This window comes from Chiroxiphia lanceolata, chromosome 5 (genome assembly GCF_009829145.1).
Source record: "Chiroxiphia lanceolata isolate bChiLan1 chromosome 5, bChiLan1.pri, whole genome shotgun sequence".
Lineage (NCBI taxonomy): Eukaryota > Metazoa > Chordata > Aves > Passeriformes > Pipridae > Chiroxiphia > Chiroxiphia lanceolata.
This window is the reverse complement of record NC_045641.1, coordinates 54,930,388-54,951,260: the sequence shown is the minus strand read 5'-3', so window position 1 is coordinate 54,951,260 and position 20,873 is coordinate 54,930,388. Positions and strand designations below refer to the sequence as shown.

Sequence of the window (20,873 nt, the reverse complement as noted above, 5' to 3'; positions counted from 1 at the left end):
ATATTCAGTGGCAGAGAAGTCATTCTGCAGTCAGGGTTCATATCAGCCATTCTGTGGTTTTGGAGATGCAGCAAAGCTTACAATGTCTAATATAAAGATAAGGGAAATCATGTAGATTTTCAGGAGTTTACCAAGTTTACTTTGTGGCACCCCTCACCCTACAATTGTTCAAATACCCCTGTTAACCATTTTAAAGTGCTTATGAGTCTTCTAACCTTATTTAGACTTTAGAGGGGACTCCACAAGTATCTTGTAGCTATTTGCTGCTCTTTATAAAAGCAACTTGTCCAAATAGCAACAGCCCTTGACGTTTCATTCTTGCATGCCATCCTTTGTGTCAATGTTTTTGTTTGGTAAAGAAGCCTTCAGAGATCCATGTGCTGTTGAAATTTATGGATTCATCTGAGATCACCCTTAGTAAATGCCTGTACTTTACACCATGTAGGTAACCACAGAATGCATTCTCACATGTGGACACTTGAGCACTGACTGCTCACTCAGTGTTCTGTGAAGTCCGTGCAATAGCCACAGTACTTAATCCCATTCTTAGCTTAGTAGATTTGGAAATCTCTAGTCTTTAAAGCTGTCATCATCTGTAGGTAAAACTTAGAAAAAGGTTAGTTTAAAGATTTAAAGGGGGAAAAAAACAACTTCCACCTCAACATTGAAATCTTAATTTTTCTGGTACTCTTTTTAAGTACTTCATAGACAATATGTCAAACCAAGGTCTGAATAAATACTGATTGTATTTATGTGGATTTATGAGTTAAAGATGAATAAATTTTAAAAGTAATTTATATAATAGGTTGTGGATAGGTTTTTAATAGAAGTGTAAATTAAGTTACTTGCCGAAGTATTTGCAATGACAATCCTTTTTTTTTTATTTGCAGACCTTACATAATTGTCAAGAAGCAAAAACCTGCAGTTACAAACAAGCATATGGAAGAACTGGCTCAGGGATACAGGTACACAACTCAAGTAGACTATATTAATCTTCAGTAAATAAGTACTGTGTGGAAATACTTCAGCCAGTCAGTATTTCACAATCTTAGGGTTAGCTATGAAGAGAACAAGTCTACTCTCCTCTATATTAATCATTGCTGTAATGGAGATTTTCTGTTTAAGTCAAATTAAGTCTGCTCTTCTTGTTTTGTTACTACAATGAAATTTGGTGATTATACAGAATAAACACTTTTGACAGCCTCATCTTTCTGCAAGTGGAAGGCCTGAGGCAGTGTCATCCTTCTCCTGACTGAAAAATCAAATACCTCGAGGAAATATCAACTTGACCATCCTAAAACAGGCACATTCAGAATTAGTTTTAGAAGTCCTTTAAAATTCTTAGTTTGTGTGTTTGAAAAAAACACACAAAAGTATTTAAATTTAGCTCTAACTAAATTTCACGAAACCATCACAAAAACTTGCGTGATTACCCCTGTATTTTCTTACATTTATCGAGATGATGAGTACATACAGGAAGATTTCATTGCTTGTTCAAATAAGTAACATTCGTCAGTCAGACTGTGTGAAGCAGTGACTGGGAAACAGGATTACTTTAAAAATACATTTTTCTTTTAATATATAATATGCACAGAAATTTCCTGTAGAAGTATTTATCTGGTTTAACTTTACATATTACATTTCTTTAATATATTTACTATGATTTTATGTTTGCAGAAATATAAGACAGTACTTGTAGTGTAATTTTTAATTTATCTGTAGGAATTTTGAAGACTTCTTGCACGAAGGCCTCGTCGAATATTTGGATGTCAATGAAGAAAATGATTGTAACATCGCACTATATGAAAATACAATTAATAAGTAAGTATGCATTCAGACACTGACACAGGAAAAACTTTCATAGGTGACCCTCTGAAATGCAAGCATATAAATAATATTACTGTTTTCACATGTACACACTGCTCCCTGCGAGTGGTTGAAACCACTCCAGGTGAAAGCTAAAGAAAGAAGTCTGTTCACACACATCCTAAATTATCTACAGGATAGTTACAGTAAATGATTTTGGTTTTGGGAGATCTGTTCCTGCCAGTAACTCCTAAAACAGTGGAATAGTTCAAGGTTTATCCTTTTTTTCTCTGAATATGGCTTCTTTTTTTTTTTTCATTCTAATCATTGGGCTGCTCATCGTAAGTAATTTTATACAAGAGGTACCCAGAAAGCAAATGGTTCCACATGTTAAATGATTATCTTAGCATGTCACAATCATTGTTTGGAAATCTCTCTTATGTCTGTTCAGCGACTCTAGACAGCCACCTTACAAGAAAAGAGGTAAGGGAATGAGACCTTCCCTTTGACTGTTGGATGTATAATAGGCCCTGATAAAAATGTCTGTATCATTCTGTGTATTCTTTACCACATGTGTTGAAAACATTTTTGGTACGTGGTTTTCATTCAGAAAGATTTCCAGATTTGTTGTATTTTCCACATACCTGAAGGACCTGGTGCTTTTTTTTCCCCTCTGATTGTGATTAAAGAGCCCACGTTAAAGGAAGAATTTTTAAAGAATTTTTAGGTCCTATCTTTTTAATTATTTTTTTAATGTTTCTCTGACAATATCCTGTAAACTGAAGGCTGTGTATGAGATGTTAGAACTTATCTCCTGAAATGTTTGATCAGCAGATTTATGCAGAAAATGCATTTTTCAAATAATCTGTCCTGGTCAAGTACTCCTGGAAACCAATAGAAATACATCATTGATTTCAGTGGAGGTGGATGAGACCTTCAGTTATCTTTAACCTTTGCCAGATGAAATGCATTAACTCTGCTAATTAAATTGCATTGCTCCTGCCCAGGCTTATGAAGACTTTATCACTTTAAGAACTTACTCTTGCATGCTCTTGACTGACTTCTATATACATGGGTAAAGACACATGAATAAAGCACACACAATTGCTGTCGTTTGTGCCAAAATTAAATAATTTCCACAGAGCACCAGAGCCAAGAAATTTAAGTTACAGGACACCTGACTCAGCTTGGAAGGTTAATGGGAGTGTATCCCATGAAATCAGTGCTTAGGCAAAAATAAGAGGAGACAGTGAACTCCAGTGGACTAGTGTGAGGAAATGACTCCAAAACAACTGGCAAAAAGTTGGGAGATTCTTATATTGTCTATTTTGAGTTTAGCTTCAATGCTTGTGGCTAACGTGCCATAAATATCTGAGCTTGCATCGTATGAGCACATTGCTCCTTGTGTTTGGTAATGATATTCCCTACATCCTGAGTAGTTGATTTGTCCTCCTTTTCCCCAGATGACCATCTTGCATTTGAAATGGCATGACCATGTTGGTACAACTTGTTCTCCACTATTGTGAAGTATCCCGTTAACATTCCTGCTTTTGTAATGTAGGCTTTTTTTAGCTACAGTATCCTCTCTTTACTTTTCCAATCTAATTAGGGGGATTTTCTTTGAGGGATTTGACTCTCTTTAATGCATTCAATTTCTTCCTTACACATCTGTAGCTCTGATTTTTAAAACTCACGAGGTTGCCTTCCTTTCTTGGGCCCGTTTCCAGCAGTGGCATTTTTGACCTGCAGAAATTGAACTGCTCTGTAAAGTTTAAAGGTCTCTCATTACCACTGTGGAATACTTCATAAGATACCGGAATCTGCATGTGTTGCATCATCTTTGGTTGAAATAGGATTGACCTCAATGGAAAAAGACTTGTGTTGAATATCCTGTCTGAAATATGTAGTTCCATGCACTTGTACTTTCTGAAGAGATTGTTGAACTTCACTATCAGTAAGTCTTAATTAAGCCTCTTGTTTTATTGTTCGAGAAGTGTCAGCAGGTCTGTGAAGTTCTACAGAATAGGGGAGCAGTCTCTGCTTTTAAGTTTGCTACTGGCTCTTGAGACCATTTTGCTATTATTTGACTGTAGTTGGGATTCTACCATTTGTATTTTCTTAAGACAGGCTTTAGTTAACAAGTGAAAGAAAATAGTGGCTGTTTTCTGTTAGCAGGTGATTTTTAGGTTGCTCAAGCATATTTGTGATTTATAAAGATTTCTAGGACTGATAGAGGGTTTCATTGGCTTACTTCTCAGGGTTTCCAGATTTTTTTTTTCACTTTTCAGATGGCATTTTTTTTCCAGTAGTACATACATTGTTTATGTAAGTTCCTGCTGGCACTTGTCTTAGACCTGTATGTACTTGTGGGTAATTCCTCAGCCTTTGTGAGCTTATAGTGCTGTCATAATAAAGATTTTTCCAGTCATTTCCTTTGCAAGGTTTCAAAGTTTAGTAAAAAAATGAATGTGTTTAAATAATTAAAAGAAAGTCTTCCAAAAATCTTCCAAGAGAAGTCAAACATTAAAGATGGGATTTTCAGAATGCACTGGGTTTAGATGTGTGGGAGAAGCAATGTATGCCTCAACCCAAGCTCTGTGTAATAAATCCAGGACATGAAAGATAGGCTTTGAATAGGTTTGGTTATAATTATCTGTGTTTCATAATTCCCCATTTCCTAGTTACTTATCTTGATTTAAATTCATATCTGCTGCAGCCAAGTTTTATTGTACACTTCATCCTTAGTTATTAGTCACTCCACTTGCATCCCAATGCTTGCTATGGTTTAATTGTCTTTATTGAGCATGGACTTTCTCCCATGAATCTCATGCCAGATAGAACAAATTTTGTCATCTCTCAGTCTTTACTCCTTTACCCTTGTCTTTTTACTTCTCATCACTACTGTCTTTTAACAATACAATCACTTCCAAAACATTTGCAGAGCTTTTGAAATAGTGTTTCATTATGCCATATCAGCTGTGGCACTAGGTCTAGTTTGGACACAGATGTTTTCCCTTTAACTGATGCTATATAACTAACCTTGGAAAACCAAAACTACCCTTCTAGTGTTTTTCAATACCGCACTCTGTCTTGCTCTTCATTCCTCCATCTCCCCAGCGGATTTCTGGATCTCTTAGGTTAGTAATCTAACAGGGAAGACTCTCATTACATGAGGAGACATTTCTTAAGGCATACTCTATAAACTGATGTTTTATTGTCTTACTGAGCTCCCTCAGATTGTTGTTATCTGGAGGCTTTTTTTCCCATGATGGAATAAACCCTCAATTATTTCTCCTTCATTTCTTTTCATATGGAAACACTTAATGTCAGAAGAAAGTTGCTGTTGGGTTTTTTTTAAATAAAAATAAAAATCCCATAGTGAATCCATGTCTTAAGGTCCTACTGACTTACATGTTCCTGAACAGAATTGGAAGTCTTATGAGATTAAATTAAATAAATTCTACTTGTTTGTTCACAAGCCTGCCATAATTAGTACTCTTTCTTTTAAGAGATACAACGCATTTGGAGATTGAGCCTTTCACGCTTCTTGGTGTCTGTGCTGGGCTGATTCCATATCCTCACCACAACCAGTCCCCGAGAAACACTTATCAATGTGCCATGGGGAAACAAGCCATGGGTAAGACTTTATTTTTTATTCCTTTTTGAAGTGTTATATAGTTTTTGAAGCTATGTAGCAAAAGTGACAAACAGAGAAATTGTTAACGTAAAAGCTATGCTAGAAAAAGTAAAAGAGCACTTTCCTAGCTTTGAGGAAAAAAGAGTTTACCTCTGAAAGTTGGAAAAATTAAAATGAAAAAAATACCAGTCAGTTTTACTTATTGAAGACTATATCTGCAGGTCTTAAGACTTAAAAGAAAAATTGGATAAACTGGGACACTTGTGCTTTTTTTGTTGGATTTTATTGATGATCATCATGACTTTTGAGTTTTTGGCATAGCTGCAGGATTGGAATTTTTTCTCTTTATGCTGTGATGTACTGTGTGTTTCCAGACAAAAAGATTTAAAAAGTGTACTCACAAAGAGAGACAGAGCAGAGATTGAGGAGCATTTCCCTGAATAGTTGAGTAGGTGACCTAAAAATAAATATATAAATAGTTAACATTGTCATCAGAGAATAAGAAGAATCGAAATGTGAAAGAGAGTGATTAGTTACTTGAGCACTTTCTGCAGCTGTAGTTTAGATTTTGGACTTTTTCTGTTTTGGATGAAGAGGGTAACTAATGCCTCAGCAAAGTGACTGAAACAAAATTAGTTTCCTCTCATGTAATCTGACAGTGTCGTATCTGGTCACTCAAACCCAGCTGTTCTGTAAATTTGCTGTTGTGGGTAATTGACACCAGGTAAGTTCTAATCCTTCCTTTAAAACACAGCTAAAGTAGCATTAAAGCATCCAAGTCATACAGCCCATAATCAAGCCAGAGCAAGTCCCACAAAGGACCTGAGCAGTCATACATCGTTCACACAGCTGTATTCAGACTAGTGCTGTACTTGCCACTTTCATGTCTCGTATTGATGGCTTGCTTGCAAGTTGAGAGCTACAGTAGCACAACTTTGTGTCGTGAAGAAACTAACACTTCAGTTGGGTTTACTAAACCTTTTGTTTTGTTCTGTGTGTTCAAAACTGAAACACTGCACCTTTTGTGAGGCTTCTTCAGCATAATTAATAGTGAAGTAACTGCCTTATACTGAACTGTCATGTTCAGCGCATCAAAACAGCAGAAAATAGCAACAGATGTATGTTCTCCCTTTAAATTAAAAGAAAAAAAAAGGGAGGAGGGGGGGAAGAGGAGCAAGGCAATCTTTTTCCTTACAGTTCTCCCCCGTCCCATTATCTTTCCCCCACCCCCGAGTCTCTATTTTATGACTATTAGTCTCAGAAGGTTTGGTTAGTTACCACACACAGTTAAGCAGGATCAGTGTGTACAGAAAGCCAATTCAGTATCTGTGGAGTTCTTTTGTAGTTTTCTGTGTGAAGGTTTTTTTCCCCGTTTTGTTTTGAGTGTCATTTGCAATTCATTGTCTGTGTTTTCTGAGGTTGGTGTATTCAGCTGCTTTGACCCTAGGTCTTGCACATTTAGCTCCTTGGATACAATCCTCTGACGTTCCTGCTGACGCGAGGAACACAAAAGCCATTGAATATCTTGAGCAATAAAAAAAGCCTTTGTTTCAGTTTGTTATGACAAAACACCTGACTGAAAGAATAAGCAGCTAGATAAAAGTACATTTTAAAAGTTGGCACATGACTTGAGCTATATTTTTGAAGTATCTGCAAACACCTGAAGCTTTTTTAATAACTGTTTTAATAAGTGGCAATATATAGGGGCAGAAAAGATTTTCTCTACGCTTACTGACCAAATGAGATCTAGGGGATATTCCTGAAACATTACACATACTTTTTTCTCTTATTTTTATGAAGAGATGCTTCAAACCCTCACCTTTAAGTAACCATCCACCTTTTGTGCTTTCTTTCCCCACACTGAAATTGCAGAGCAGGTCTTGGTCCAACATGTGGAAATTGATATGTGAGACCTCTGTGTCACTCCCTCAGCCGTCAAAACCTGGGGGAATGGAAGGAACCCTGGGGTTCAGACTGGGAAAAGAGAGCCTTGAGCTTCTCAACACTGACCCACCCCCTCTGACTACATCACAGGGCTGTGCCAGCAGCTTTGGACAGTCTTTGCTCTTTTTTAAGCAACACTAAGCCAGGGAAAGGTGTGAAAGCACAAGTAAATGGAGAGTGGACATCAGAGCTTGCAACGGGGTCTGAAATCTGGTATCCCTGACAAGTCCTAAAATATTAATGTTTCTTTAGGGTAGCATTAAATGTCCTGAAAAATACCTCCCTTTCATGGGTAGATGAGTGATCATCTTGGATGCGCTTAGTGAGAAAACTGGATTTCAGTAATATTAAATTGCAATTAATTCCCTCACTTATAGCATAGATAATTTATCATATGTTGCAGGTTGAACTGTAAGACTGAGGGGAAGTTAGGTAGCAAATACAACAGCAGCTTCAAGGACCTCAGTTGAGTGTTGACATTTCAGTACAAGGTTAACAGTTGTAGCTTAAAATCTCAGAAGTATTTAAGATTAAAATACAAGATGCTGTACTGTTTGCATTCCATGTGTTGCTAGAATAATGGTTAAGAGGATCAAGGGCTTCTACAGTTAGGGAAATAGTTTTAAATTATATTTTTAATTCCATAGAAAAATAGAAGGTTTTACACACTACCTCTGTGACTGTGAAGTGTTATGATATTACAAAAAAAAAAAAAACCTCTTACTGTATCATGTACATTCTACTTTGCTTCTGTGAAGCAGTAGAACCCTTTATATACGGCTTTGCCTTATGCAGAATGTGTTAAAATTGAGTGGAGAAGAATCATGTGCTTCAAGGAACTGAGGGCTGGTGGTTTTTTGGTCTTTGACACTTGTGAAAGGTTTGTTGATGGACTGAGAGCCAGAGTCCTCCCAAATTTTGTACGGCTATCCTATGGGCAGAGAATCTAAACAACCTCAAAGCAAAAACAGCTGTTGCTGGTCATCACAGCTGGGTATATTGTGGCCACAGCTCTGTTCTGCCACTGCCCTTTGAGGAGTGTTTGTGCTCTGTGACAGTCTCATTTTGACATCTCTCCCTGGTGGCAGACACAGACACGCTGAGGCAGAAATCAGCCAAACTACTTCCCCCCATTTACCCGTAATCTTTTTAACTTACTTCTTAATTTTTATACAGTGAAAGGAGAATTACTGATGTTTAACATCCAGATCATTTAATACATGTACTGTGAAAATCTTTCTGAGCAGAGTTGGAGCTCCCTCCACAAGGTTTACTACAGCATTTAAAAAGTGTACTTCTTCCTCTCTTGGTTTGTGCTCATATAAAAGGACAGAATAGTAGAAAATCCATGGTGAAAACAGGGAAAATACAGAAATACAGCAGTTCTTTTCTTGGCATGTGCAGTAATAGCCCTTTTGGCTCAAGTAGGTTGATTTCTGTATCCTTGTTAATTGTGACTGTATAGTTTAATGTTGCTGTAAGTAATACACCAGAGAATTGGATTAACACTCATTTTAGCTGGCTGTTTGTTCTGGTGTGTTCTCAAAACTTTCTGCATCAGAATAACAATGCCTCATTTATGCTAAATATCAGTAGATAGCATTTTTATAGTGATTACTTCACATTGAAGAATGATCAAACGCTACTTTAAAAGAAAGAAAAAATCTGACAGGAAATGGAAAAAAAGGAAGGAATGCACACGTGCATTCAGAATATGTCAAGTACTGAGAAAAGCAAGAAAATTATCTTTGTTGTATTCAGGTCAACCTTGTGTGTTTTGCTTTAACCAGGGCTAATTACCAATGAAAAAAATTGGTTCTTGCTGTTGGGATAATTATAAATGCAAGTCATTGTGAGCAGGGTTTGTTATGGTGAACTTTAATTATACTTTACTTTTCCTTGACTGTTTGGCTGGAGCAAACAAGGGCTGTTCTTTCAGAGAGAAAACAGAAATAAAGCTGGTGACTTCCTTCATTTCAGTGCCCACACAGAGGTCTCGTCCCAACACACCAGTCCTCAGAAGAGAGCTGCTGCTTTATTTTAAATAAGCAGATTGTGGTTTAAGGCTGTGGTTTGTTAGCCCAGTTTAGAGAGAACATTATTTGTAAAACCATTAAATCCTAGCAATTAGGAATAATATATGGCATGCTTTTTTGGTTAATTTATTTCACTTGTACTCTTGAATCACTCTCTAACCAGTTTCTTTTCTGCTAGGATATCTGTCATAGATATATATGTTTATGTTTTCCATTTGATATGGTATTTGACTCCTGAAGAATTGCCTGAATACAGTGTATTACTGACTCTCAAAATCTCATTAATGTCAGTCTCTCCTGTCTCCTGAACAGTAGCAGTTCTCTTAGACTTACCTGAACCTCTGATAAAAATACAAGCTTTGAAATATGTGAAACATCTGAAGAGAAATCATTTGCATTACCTGAAATATGTAAAGGTGTCATCTGAAATCCTTGGTTTGGAGGAGACTTACACAGATTGTTACTGGAGTGTAAAGGACAAGTTTAGCTATCTGGTGCTCCAGACTTCATCATGTCATAGCATCCCCAACCAGTGAACCATAGCAGGTGCCACATATAACCATCTCAGAGGAGAGAAGAATTGCAAGAATTTCAAAAGTGAGGTTTGGCATGACTTGCTCTGGAAAAGATTTTTCTCAACGTCAGGAAAACGTACCTATCTTTGAAACATTTAAGATGAACTTTACAGTAGACAACCTGTACTGAAAGCACGCAAATTATTCATTCTAGATGCAGAGGGGAAAATGGTCTAAACCTTTAAGTTCTTGATTTGGAAGTAGATTTTCCTATCTGTATACTGGGAAAACCAGGGTTTTTTAATCAAAGTACAACGAAAACAATGCCTAATTGAATTCTAAGAGAATATTAGAAATAGTAGAGCCTTCAGATAGTTGGGTGACTGCAAAGGTCTTCAGGGTTGATGAATCCAGGCCCTACCAACTTGTGTCTTACTGGAGACAAAAAATACTGTTCCAGGATGATTAATTTTCTTATCCAAGACAAAGATAGAAAAGCAACTGCTGAAAAGCAAGAAACAAGTAAAGCCTGTCAACTCTACCAGATTTTTCTTGTCATTTGAAAAAGCTGTTCCTGTGGCTTCAAATCTACTTTCCAGAACTAAAAAAAAGCCAGGTGTGGAAGAGCCTGCTGTAACAGTTCATTTTCAAACAGTATCTGTTGAGCTGTCTCTCCGTTCTCATCCTTGGGAAGGATAGACCTATTGTGGTTTGGGAGAGAGAGCTTAGTAGCAAGGACAGGATAGGTCTTTGGACATGCTCATAATGCTGCCTGGTTTTAGAGATTTGATTTTCTAGACATTTCATGTAAATACAGGCATTTGGAAGTTGCAAGTAGATGCATATAAAATGTGAAGCTGACCTCCCCTATGGACAGATTTGTGTTCAGATGTGCTCTTTTCTGGCTATGTGAAGTCTTCGTTATACACTGGCTACTTTGACCTTTCCAAGAAAGCAGCCAGACTCTGAAATTGCAGGAGAAAATAGAAAAGCCTTTGAAAGACTTATATCCTAAGCACAAGCACTGCAGAATATTTAGCGCTTAAAACTTTAAAACAACTTCTCAGACTATAATTTCTTAATTGCTCAGAGACATAGCATAGTTGTGGTACAGCAAACTCTAATAACATACGATTGCCTTAACTTTTGTTCTGCCGCACAACGGTTTATGTTTCCCTGCTGGGTGTTAATTATTTTTTCCTCAGATTTCAGAAGACGTTTTGGCAGTCTGATGGGACAGGGCCAAAAATTTCAGTCTCAAGCTGGGAGGTCTATACAAAGGGTTGAATTCTGAACTGTAAATTTAAAATTAATTTCATGTAAAAAGACAAATATATTATGAGTGAACTTCTACTGTAGTCCTTTTAGCAATGATGCTTCTAACTTCGGAAAGTAAATCAGTCTTGGCTACTGCTAATGGTATGCTTTGTTCATGCTTTGTCACATTCTAACACAGGCTACTGTTGAACTAATTATTGCCCAGAAAAAGGAAGGAAATATGATGTGGGAGATGCAGAACTTGATCCACAGTTCCTCTTGAACTCAGTGATAGTCTTTCTATTGATTCTCATGAAATTTTGGATCAGGTCTCTGAAACACAAGTTCAACTCCAAAAAAAACCCAGTTGTGGATATGAGAACAATAAAAGCAAACTTCCTACTTGCAGTATTTGGTGTCATGATTAAAAAAACTCTTATTTGCATTCAGTCAAATGGCTTTTTTTTGTTGTTGCTCTTTCTGTATTGATGCTTAGGTTTTCCCTTTTCAAGAAAAACTAAATAATTCTTTCTGGAAGCTTAAATGAAGAAACTACTTACATGTTTATTTAAATATAATAATGTAAAGTTGTTTTGATTTGGTCTCTTATAAATTTTTTCCCCTTCTTTTCTTGAAGAATTTCTGTGTGGTTTTAGTTAATTTGCACTTGGGTAATTTTTGTGCCCAGAACATTTCTAGAAAACTCACTAATGTTCACATACTTTTGTTTTTCTCTTACATGCAGGTACTATTGGATACAATCAAAGAAACAGGATAGATACCCTTATGTATCTCCTAGCCTATCCACAAAAGCCAATGGTAAAAACAAAAACAATAGAACTGATAGATTTTGAGAAACTGCCTGCTGGACAGAATGCCACAGTCGCTGTGATGAGCTACAGTGGTTACGATATTGAAGATGCTCTTGTCTTAAATAAGGCCTCTTTGGACAGAGGTAAGAACCATCACTTCTTTCCCACTTCTCTAGTGTGTGCTCCAATACATATTCTAATAAACTTGTTGTCTTGTAGTGCTATCCTGTAATAACTCTTACTGCAGTTCTAAGCATTAGATCTCCAGTTAAGAAACTGAATTCCAAAAGTCGTTCGAATGCTTTTGTTTGTTTTCTGTGTGAATAGTGATTGTAATTCCATGCTTGCAGTACTGTGGTGAAGTTGCCAACACTCAAATAGACTTCTGAGCCCAGATATTATAAGAAAAAATGGCTAACTTCTGACCTCAAATAAAAAAGTGTAAATACTTAGTTTACAAAAAACATAAGGTATTAGTTAGTCTGTTCTGTTGGGGTTGCTTTTTAGATGGTTACCTGAACCTTTGTTCTTTGCTAACAGAGAGATCTCATTATTTTCGCCAGTAACATAAGCAATAGATGAAGTTACACTTGTGAATAGATTTAGGAAAGGAATAGAACCCAAGGCAGTTTGTGTTGTTGTGAGCTTGCTGCTCTGAAGGAGCAATAGCAGTATTGCCTACTTTCTGAGAGAAAATAATAGGATTGTCCAAAGCAAAATAATTCAGCATTTATTCAGAGTTAAACTAATGACCCACTTCCTTAAAAAAAATATCAACTCTGCAGCACAGTGTATTTTAAGTAAATGTACATAAGCACCAAAGAGAAGGTTAAGTGAAACCCATGTGTGCTCTCTCTCCACACTTTTTCAGGGCTTTATGTTAATGCTGCTGGGGGTTGGAGAAGAGTTGCCTGAAAACTTAGTCTCTCTTCTCTCTCTTTTCTAAATAAATTCCTTTGAGAGCAGACCCAGTGCAGTGATCAAATTGGTTTTAGTTTCGGGTGGCCAAAATCAGATTCTTCCATCACTTCATTCCCCCCCCCTCCAGCTCCCTTCCTCCTAGTTGCTAGGCAGCAATAATAGTATTCCTAGACATGTATCTTTGGCATTAATGTCTGCTGCATTTAATTTACGCCTTCTTTTCTAAAACAACAACAGGCATGATTTAAAACTGAATGTTTTCTGGTAGACTGGTAACATTTACAGGGAGAGCTGTGGTGCTTGTCAGGAGTTGCTTGACATAATCTAAAAATATAGATGTACTGTATGTGGCCATAACCATCTTTCAAATAAGCTGAATTAACGCAGAATTACTAGAAAGCCTTGCTCTTGGTTGTCTGTAATTCTAAATGTGATTAAAGTCTTTGGTATCATGATTAGTTGCTGTACTTGGAGAGAAATTCCAGAGATGCTACTTTTCTCATCTGAAGCCAAAAAACCCCTTATTTTATAACACTATATGTAATTCTGAATTCTTTTGCTTGGGAAAAAAACAAGTGAGTAATGGGATGCTTATGTTAAACACTCAGTCATTACTTTCCTGGTAGACTAGCTTGTGTCAGCCACAAACATGAGTAAAAGTTCAAGTTTCTTAGAACTCATGAAAGGAAGAGATGCTATTCTTGTCCTGTTACAGTCTCTTCTCCTATGTTTGGTCTCACTGGGGACCGCCAAAGGTAAGAGAAATGATGTGTGCCTGTGTGTGCAGAGATATAGAAGCAGATGAGCACAATTCAGAATAGGATTGTAGTCCTGTGTCTAAAAAAAGTATCATATGTGGTCTGATGTTTAAATTGTGAACCACTAGGTATCCAGGTACAATGTTATGCATATTCAAGCCAATGAATAATCTAACTAATTAAAAAATATTCTATGTTCTGTAGCTCAGTAGGTGGATCAGCCTTCTTGTTTGTGTTGCATTTTAGGTTTTGGAAGGTGTCTGGTATACAAGAATGCCAAGTGTACGCTGAAGCGCTACACAAACCAGACATTTGACAAAGTTATGGGTCCAATGTTGGATGCAGCTACCCGGAAACCAATCTGGCGCCACGAAATTTTAGATGCTGATGGTATCTGCTCTCCAGGTATGGCAGACTGCATGTTCGTTCATGGCATGTTCAGAATCTTAGTAGAAATTAATGCTCTGTTACTATTTCTTGTGCACCTGGCTTTACACTTAGTGTTTTGGGGTTTTGTCGTGAAGGTTGACAGTATTGTAATGGAAAATAAAAAAAAGGTCCTGAAAGCAGTGTGGTGTACCAGTCATTGGGGGGGGGGGGGGGGGGGTTTCTGCATTAGAAAAGGAGGCTTTATATATTTAAGTAGAAGAGTGAGTCTTTAACAGTGAGAATCTGTTGAAGCATTAGAGCTTGTATTCTTCTTATATCCCCAAACTGGCAAACTTTTAGTACTGTAGTTTTTTGCAAGTTGTCTCTCGTGTTCTGTTGTTTTTTTAAGGATATAAATAGATTCCTTGCTATTTTGATTTCATGCATCAAAATTTCCTAGCATGCTGTCAGTTAATGAAGTTGTTTGAGGAATTAAAACCGTGTGGTTTTAACACTTTAGAAAGACGTTGTGAGAGAGATAAGAAAATAAATACAACTACATTTACATAGGAGGATAAGTGTATAACTTTCCAATGGTAATGGATTTGAGAAGGAATCCTCCCATACTGTCATCCTTCAGTTAGAAAATGGCTTAATAGATCTGCTGAGATCCAATAAGAAAGGTGTTGTAAAAGGCACTAAACTTAATTCCATTATAGCTACACTATTGGGTCAATTTTGCTCTTTAGCACATCACAATGGAGCTTTCAAAGTTAATTAAGAAAAAAAAAGGCAAGAATCTTCTGAAGTATTAGGGTAGATAGGACTGGGTTGGACTCCAGACTGAGACTGTTGTCAGCATGTGGGTAAAAACCTATTTGAGATGGTTCATATGGACAGAAGAGGCACATACTGAAGTTTAGTGTAATTTTGTGAAGAAAATGGGAGGTGGGTACTTGGTGTGCAGTTGTATCACTGGGCATGTTACTGATTTGTTTTCTATGTGAAGGGCAGGATAAGGGAATGGAATGGGAAAAAGCTATATATGACACCAGAATGAATAGAAATATGTAAATGCAGGGAGAGATCGATGTCAGAAATTTAGATGTGAATTTCTAAAATTTGTTCATTAAAGTGTTGCTTGTTAATATTCTCCATACTTAAAACAGATGACTTCAGATATTTTTTGTGCAGTCTTTTGACCAGGGTATGTTGAATAGCTGTTCTCTCAGTGCACCCAGCATGCAAGCTGTTCTGTTTTGGTTTACTAAAGAAAGCTAGTTTAATGATTCCCTTACCATGCAATATTTAGTAAAATAACATGGCATACTTCCTGGGCATGTTCCTCCCAGTTTGTTTTGCAGCTTACGGTTTTTTAAAAGCTTAAAATGTATTTCTAACACAGGTAGCCAGATAGGATTTCATGGTGCTTTTTTTTCTTGATCTCTGTAGGTGAAAAAGTAGAAAATAAGCAAGTCCTTGTGAACAAATCTATGCCAACTGTGACCCAGACACCTCTGGAAGGAAGCGGTGTGCCTCAGCAGCCACAGTACAAAGATGTGCCAGTAACGTATGTTGCAACATAACTTTATAGTTGGGGAAGGTACATGGAGGAAAAGTATCTGGGAAAATACCAGCTTCTAGAAAACTCAAAGGAATAAAATTCCCTCTGCAAATTAGATCGAGTTCTCTAGGCCTTGATTTTTCAGGGCCTTGGTTATTCTCAGAAGTGTGTGGCCACTTACTTACTCACTAGTAAGTTAGATTCTGACACTTGGAACGCTGGAATTGTGAAGAGAGGGAGGAACTCTCCTGAAGATGGATGCACAGAGAGGCATCCCTGAGTAGGTTTGGAGAAAGTGAGGAGAGAGGTAAAATAGTGGAAGAGGGAGGAGATGTCACTCATGATGAAATGGTGGAGAAACAGGAGAAAAGCAGGATGAGTGGGAGGGCAGAGAACGTATGTACTTAGAGAGGTGGCACATGTCCTCCATACTGGCTCCCACAGAAAATGGCCAGTGCTGACTGGTGCTCAGCCTTTGCCTTGCCGGGCAGGAGGCTGGGAGATGGAAGTCTTCCTATCTCAGGGGCTGACAGTCAGCTCATTATGGCCATTCCAATCGGAAAGGCACCAGTGAATGGGAAAGAACAACCAGTAAGAGGTTTTCCCATCTTGTCCTGAAAGAACCAGAAAGGGCTTCTGAGGTGTGAGATTAAAATTTTGCATTAAATGTAAAAATAAATAAATAATGAAGGGCTTGTCACTGTTTTGTCAGGAATAACCTTGACAGTTTGGTAAATTAGCAGAGAGAAAGGCAAGCAAGTGGTGCCCAGATCAGAAGGGCAGGAATCACTTTGCTGTACATTTTTGTGTTTCATAAACAATAGAAAGCTCTAGGTTTACTGCACGAGCTTATTACTAAGAAGTGAGGCAACAATATAATTTTGTTCTTAAATATTCAAAATATATTTCTTAAACTCCCTTCTTCAATTATAACTCTATATTTAGCATTTTTTTGTTTGACTGAAGATCAAGAAATTTTAAATATATAAGGAAGCTTTTACTGTCAAGAAATGCCCATGTGACAAAAAAATAGACCTTGCTCTTTACAAGCTCAGCTTAATTCTCCCTTAGTTTCTGTTGTATCTCTTGAACCTTTTATTTTCCAGAAACATACTGTACTCTGGACTTACATGTTTACATATATATGGGGAGCAAAGATTTTATATATATATATATAAAAGTTCCAAGATTACAGTTTGGCCAGAAGCTTACCAATACACAGATAGTTGTTTGCAACTTGTGTTTGGTTCATCAAAGTAAAACTAATGTTTTTGGCTTCTTCTACTAGCTACAAAGGCGCCACTGACTCTTACATTGAAAAAGTAATGATTTCATCAAATGCAGAGGATGCTTTCTTGATCAAAATGTTGCTAAGGCAAACTAGACGTCCAGAAATTGGAGATAAATTTAGCAGTCGTCATGGGCAGAAAGGTAAGCTACACATTAATAAAAATAAATTCATGTTGTGTATGCCCACTATACATACACAATATCATCATCCATGTTTTCATTGATTAGTTCAGATCTTTTATGAATACAGTGACAGAAAACCATATTCCTTTTTTTGTTTGAGTTCACCTAATTTAGCAATGATGTTTCTGAAACTGAGGGCAGGTATGGACAAACACAACTCTCAGTGGACTTATGAATCTGGAAAATAGAAAAAATAAAATAAAAAAAGAAAAAAAAGAAGGTTGAGGTTTGGTTGGGTTTTTTTTTCCAAGGTGAGAATTTGGGTTTAGGTGATAGGTTTGTCAATGGGTTATCGAGAGAGAAACTGGAGAAAAGAGTGAAAAGGCCTATTCTGAACGGACAGAAAAGATCAGAGATTAAATGGAAGGTTTGCAGTCATCTGTGCAGACATACTGCTCTAAAGACTGAAGATAGATAGCTCAGAGCAATAGTGTGAAAGGGAAGCAAATCAGGAACACAACTAGGAGTGTATCAGCAGAGACCGTAAAGAAAATGAAAATGTTTTTAAAATACACCTGGGACATGATCTGGAGCACTTCTGGATCTTCAAACCAAAAACTGAAAATGGGTTCCTGCTAGGAAGCTGCTTGGTGACTTGTAGTTCTCAAATTTAATGTTAGTAGTAAGATGAAAATCAGTAACTTGTTTTCTTATCTACATTGGACTCCCTTTGACCCTAATGTCAGAAAAAATGTTTCAGATCATTCTCTCTGAATCTCAAAGGGTTGGGAGGTGTGAGAGGGGTGTTAAGAAAGAAGTAACTGAAAAGAGTCTGACTGTGACTAATTTAAAAACATGTTTTAATCCTATTGGTCTCAGTGTGGGGACAGGTTTTGACATGTTCTCATCTCTCTGTACACTTGGAAAATCTAGATTTTTAGTATTTGCAGCATGACTTTCTGCCTTACAGTATGTGCTGTGCTCTTACCTGAATGTTCTGATCTTGTTACATTTTTAGGTCTTATTTTGGTTTGAGAAGATTGATTGGTCTCTTGTCAAATGTGGTGGGGAGGTAAAGAGTTTGATATTACCAAATCCTTTTCATTGCAGCACATACACCCCTTGTGATCCTGCCTTAGTAACTACTACAATAAAAACTTACTTCCTTACTTTGACTTCTGAGGAACTGAAGCAGAACATTGAGTGTGAAGCACACTAGCCTCTGACATTTAGTGACATAAGTATCTTCTAGGCCTGTGTGGAGAGCAGAGGGAGGGAACTGAGGAAATAACAGAGGACATTGTTTAGATTTGAAACACTAATACTTAAAACTAGTTGTAGGTAATGAACTTTGCAGAAATGCATCAAATTGCAGTACTAGCTAAGGGACGTCTTGCAAACCAGCTGGCCTCTTGTGAGCAGTGTTCTCTTTGTCAGAAGACACATGGGAGAGAGTGTTTTGTGTTAGGAGGAACTCCCCGAAAGCATCCCTTTCAGCACCTTGTGACAGTCCTACTCCTCTCCCAGCATCGTGTTGGGTTTGATCTTGTGCTGATTCACCAATTCATTTGTTATGATCCTGTATTCCTGGAGCAGAACCAAAGAACTGTGTGAGCAAATATGCCCTGGAGTCAGCAGAGATCTGGTACTTGACAACGTCCATATGTAGATCTGAGGCAATGATAAGAGATGAAATTGCAGCATATGTCACTAGTAGACAGGCAGTATGCAGCTCTGGAGCTCTCGTAAATGAAGCTTAAACAGAATCACCTCCAGCATATTTAGTGCTTGCGTGACTGAAAGAGGTATGAAGAGTGGTTGCTTACAGCTGACCCCAGGCATAAGCAAGAAGTGATTCCTGTGGAATGTGACATTTTTATAATGTTCCATGCCACTGTTCACTTCTTTACTCATGTCTGTAGCCTGAAGTCAAACTTGAACTCCTTTATGACTTTCCAGGGCTATGGAAGTACATAAGCATCAGTGGCAATGAGATGGCCAGGTGTAACTGAAGTGAAAGACTATATCTCTGTCATGAGATGCAGAGCTAACCACAGTAATCCACATTTCTGCAGTCTCCAGGTTAGGTGATCAGGACATCTACCCAGAGCAAACTTGTCAATTAGAAGAGATAAAATGGGTGCAGAAGGCAGTAGTTGATCAAAGTGTCAGCTGTTACCAGGTGTTGCCTCAAGTTTGTGTGTTCTCTATAAGACTAGTGAACGCAGCTTTTCTCCACCTCTCTCCAAGCTTTTCTCCTCCTCTCACCCATACTTCACAGTGTCTTTCCACAGACCCACAAAACTGGTTCTTGAAACTCTGTATTCTCAAGAAATACTTCTGTTGTTTCTGTTGTCATTAAGAAATAGAAACTCTTCTGATGTGCATTGAAACATTTCTCCTGATTGTATTTTTAAGATGGCTTTTGATCTAAAAGTAGGAAGTTATTCTCACTGAGTACCCAAGCGATTTGGAAACCAGTACTGTTGAAGGTTTCAAAAAATTAAAGAAGCAGCAGTACATTCTTGACTTTCCTTATAAAATCCAGGCTAGTTCTTAGCCTTATAGGATAGTTTCGCTAGGTGATGAGAGAAAGATCATTAGCTTCAGAGGCAAACAGAAAGAGCTGAACAGTTGCAATGATTCAACTGCCCTATTCCTTCCTTTTCTCAAGGAGGGTCCTCCTTCAGGAAGATTTTGTGTAGAGTCTCTTTTAAGTACTTCTTTAGTCTGATGCACAGTGAAGTTGTGCAGTGCTTAAAAGCCTATGACTGCTGTTAGAGCAAAGCCTATTTCTTGATATATTTTGAGCTTCGCCTAATTAGACCTTTCTCCTTAGAAGTGATAAGCAGCATTTTAGCAGCAAGTTATTAGTTATTATATAACAATACAGTTGGTACTCTGCAGGACAATTTTTCTTACTAGAATTAAAAAAATACCAAAACCCTACAAATTATATTAAAGAAGCTGCTTGGTTAATCATGATAAATATTTATGGAGATTTGCATGAAAAAATTAAGCAAGTTAAGTTTTTCTCCTCGTTTGGGCTATTGATGTGCACCTATTGAAATAGTTAGTTGAACAGAATTTAAATGGAACTGATTTTCATATCTCTTCAAAAAGTAAGAGAAAGGATGCTCCACAAATCTAGAACCATCAGAGAAGAGAAAGTGGAAGAATGACAGAAGGAAAATGAATTTGTCAGGCAGGCTGCAGTATTTCTTTAGGGTGCAGAGGGCCTTCCATACCACTAAATGTACATAAGGCATTTCACAGTCTAGAGCAAACCAATACCTGTGGAAGTCCCATGGTCATGAAAAACAATATCCTAAATGCTGTAGGGAACTTTGAGAGCAGCCATGATTAGTCTGACATTGCATCAGGAACATTGCAGCTGTTGTGTTACAGAGTTTGCAGGCATGTGCTTGTAGCTGTGCAGTATACCAGTCTGTAGTAATCCCTTGTGAGCAGGGGAGTGATCATATTCTAAATTATTACCTTCTACTAGGACACATAGCCTTCCTGGTAGTAAACCTCCCAGTTCACTGGCTTGTATTGCGTTATGGGAAAAGATGTTACAGTAAATGGGAGAAAGGAGAAATAAAGATACCTTTGATAGATACTTAGAAAAAATACTGACAAGAACAGTTCCCTGTTTTGCGACTTAAGTATACAACGAAGAACCAAATACTGACAATGACAAAACTGGAGAAAAGGTATGAAAAGGAAAGAAAAAAAATCTCCTTTGATAGCTGTTTAAAATGATATGTAGTATCAGCCTTCTCTGACATCAAACCGGGGAAGGATCAGTCATAACAGAAGAATATAGACAATCATGAAA

General features: G+C 37.4%; 1 protein-coding gene across 2 annotated transcripts in view; it reads left to right on the top strand.

The window, feature by feature from the left end:
* POLR3B (RNA polymerase III subunit B) overlaps positions 1 to 20,873 on the top strand; it is a 75,609-nt gene that overhangs the window by 33,402 nt on the left and 21,334 nt on the right. For both annotated transcript variants that reach the window (XM_032688977.1, XM_032688978.1), the window contains 7 exons: positions 891 to 965; positions 1,723 to 1,821; positions 5,316 to 5,443; positions 11,941 to 12,150; positions 13,933 to 14,091; positions 15,508 to 15,625; positions 16,908 to 17,050. In XM_032688977.1, coding sequence (XP_032544868.1) covers positions 891 to 965; positions 1,723 to 1,821; positions 5,316 to 5,443; positions 11,941 to 12,150; positions 13,933 to 14,091; positions 15,508 to 15,625; positions 16,908 to 17,050 — 932 coding nt within the window. The remainder of the gene's footprint in view (positions 1 to 890; positions 966 to 1,722; positions 1,822 to 5,315; positions 5,444 to 11,940; positions 12,151 to 13,932; positions 14,092 to 15,507; positions 15,626 to 16,907; positions 17,051 to 20,873) is intronic.